The sequence below is a fragment of the Montipora foliosa genome, chromosome 12, assembly GCF_036669935.1.
Source record: "Montipora foliosa isolate CH-2021 chromosome 12, ASM3666993v2, whole genome shotgun sequence".
Classification (NCBI taxonomy): Eukaryota; Metazoa; Cnidaria; class Anthozoa; order Scleractinia; family Acroporidae; genus Montipora; species Montipora foliosa.
The window spans coordinates 5189147-5191646 of NC_090880.1; the positions used below are offsets into that span (position 1 = coordinate 5189147).

At 38.6% G+C, this 2500-nt stretch overlaps 2 protein-coding genes across 4 annotated transcripts in view; both read left to right on the forward strand.

The window, feature by feature from the left end:
* The window catches only part of LOC137978477 (MAM and LDL-receptor class A domain-containing protein 2-like), a 359940-nt gene that overhangs the window by 290018 nt on the left and 67422 nt on the right, over positions 1–2500 (forward strand). The window lies entirely within an intron of this gene.
* Positions 1–2500, forward strand: part of LOC137979291 (adipocyte plasma membrane-associated protein-like) — a 31998-nt gene that overhangs the window by 935 nt on the left and 28563 nt on the right. Inside the window, exon 2 of one of the 2 annotated variants that reach the window (XM_068826529.1) lies at positions 1340–1441. In XM_068826529.1, the coding sequence (XP_068682630.1) occupies positions 1340–1441 (102 nt within the window). Of the gene's footprint in view, positions 1–1339; positions 1442–1952; positions 2092–2500 lie in introns of those variants that run through there. The other variant, XM_068826530.1, reaches the window with a different exon arrangement.

The window sequence follows — 2500 nt, forward strand, 5'->3', positions numbered from 1 at the left end:
GCTCTCTTATCTACAGTTACTAGGCCTAGGCACTGATGTCAAACTGGTTAGCTTTCAGTTATTGTAGTGCTTATCAACAGTTATTACGGCTCAAGTAACTTTGCAGAATCATGAACAAATTACAACGGAGTAGCTGGGTAGACGTGTAGCTACCTTCCAGAGAATTTGAGTGAATTATGAATAAATTACAATGGAGTAGCCACGTGGGCGCGTCGCCACCTTCCAGAGAACTTGAGTGAATTATGAATAAATGACAACTTGAGTAGCCGCATAGCCACCCTGCAGAGAATTTGAGTGAATCATGAATAAATTACAACGGAGTAGCTGCGTAGATACGTAGCCACCTTCAAGAGAACTCAAGTGGATTATAATTAAATTACAACAGACTAGCTGCGTAGACGCATAGCTGTTGCCGGTAAAATCCGTTTTCAGCTTGAATCCGTTTTAACCTAAGTTAAATCGGTGTTACTCATTTTACCTACAATAGGTTGAATATGCACTCAGATGGATTGAAGAAATGTTTTGGAGCCTAAATTAAGCCTAGAGAAAAATGAGGGTCAAGTTAGAATTAGTTTTGGTTATTATACATGGATGTCAATTGACCAATAATTATTATAGAAAAGTAAATAATGAAAAGAACTCTGTTAGGTGAGCATGTTTGTCGTTGTTGTGTAGTGGGGAACACACAGTACTACATATATGGGGTGCAAGTTCGAGTACCGGTAAGTGCATAGCAGTTCTTTGTTCCCCTACTATGTTTTAATGATAAGTATATGAAAATACAGAAACCAATAAGATGATTTACGTTGAGATACGTAAGACAAAGCTTGAGGAGGGAAGGTATAAGTGTCATCAATCCTTCTTAGAGGGCGTTTAAGCTAGGTTGAGTGCATAATTCAACCTAGGTAAAATGGGCATCACGAATTTATCCTAGGTAAAAACAGGATTCAACCTGAGAACAGATTTTACCTGCAACATAGCCACCTTCAAGAGAACTCGAGTGAATTATGATTAAATTACAAGGGAGTAGCTGTGTAGATGCGTAGCCACCTTCCAGAGAACTTGAGTGAATTATGGATAAATTAGAAGCCGCGTAGACTCGTTGCCGGCTGCATAGTGTAGCTAAAGATGTGGGGTGTTCCGCAATTGCTCTAAAGGATATTTTATGACAAGATAACCCTGGGATCAATACCTCTTCGGTAGTAAGGAGAACTCCCCCAAAAAGATATTTTTATATTCATGAAAGCTTGATAGTTAATTAATAATTCATGTTATAGTATCAAGTTATAGTATCAACAACTTAATTCGGACTGCAATTTTTATTCTTTTTTTAATTCAGGGGTGTATCAGCAATGTGCGTGACCTTGCTTTTTCTTGTTTTGAGCTTTCTTGATGTTCTGCTCTTTTTTCTACCATCACCAATTGATCCTAAACCTTTTAGGTAAGTTGATGGAGCCAGTGCCTATAAAGTAACAGAAATACACTAACTGTCACTGATTTGTTTGTGAATACATGAGAGTTGGCTATATTTGTCATTCTGTTTGGTATCTTAAGGAATTCATTACCAATACAACGTAACACAGAATGTGCTTGCAATTGGTAGATGCTACCAAAAAGGGTTGTTTGTGAAGCCCAATTTAAAGCACTGACTGTGCAGGGACTTCTCCATAGTATTCCCTTTTGCGAGAACCACCACAACATTCCACCACTCTCTGGTGCCTTGTCTGGTGCCTTGTCATTGAGTGGGTCTGCCAAAGTCCCTTTATACTTGGAATACCTGAAAGGTATGCGAGTTATAATATGGGCAGAATTTAGTTTTCTGTGCAGCAAATGGACAATAGAATTACAATGCAGTGATTTCATTGGTTAAAGAGCAATGTACTACACCCCTTTGAGCAATACATTTGACCTCCCTCTGTGACAAAACGACTGAAACAATAACAAGTTAAACACAGCCGCGAAGGGGACAGTTTTGTTTTCGTCGGTTGTTTTTCAAAGCTGAGAGAGACGATCAGATCACGCAACAACTACAACAGATTTAATCAGTCCAGTTGAGACGTTTACCATGAGGACATGTACAGTCAGTAACCAGTAGGTACAACTTCGATTCAATAACAACAACAACGTTAGCTAGAACTTCTCACTTAACTTGAGCTCGCTCGCGTAAATCCGAAACTTCTGGACAACAACAAGTCTTATGTAAACAGGCTATTAATAGCGAACTCGTGACCATTAACTTAATTATAGAAATTGACAACTTCGTTTCTAGAACGTTCTGGAACAACAAGAAAAGGTAAGAAAACTTTAGAAAGATCTAGATATCATAACAGAGACGATTCCCGATAGCAAGAGACTTGAAACAGCCTCTCGTCCTACAGAATTCGATGAAAATCTGAATTTATAACTTGCAGTGGAGCAACCAAATGATGGGTTCTATGTTGGGGCTTCAGTGTGACTCATTATATTTTGTTTGCTGAATTAAAGCCCAAGTTCCACAAGA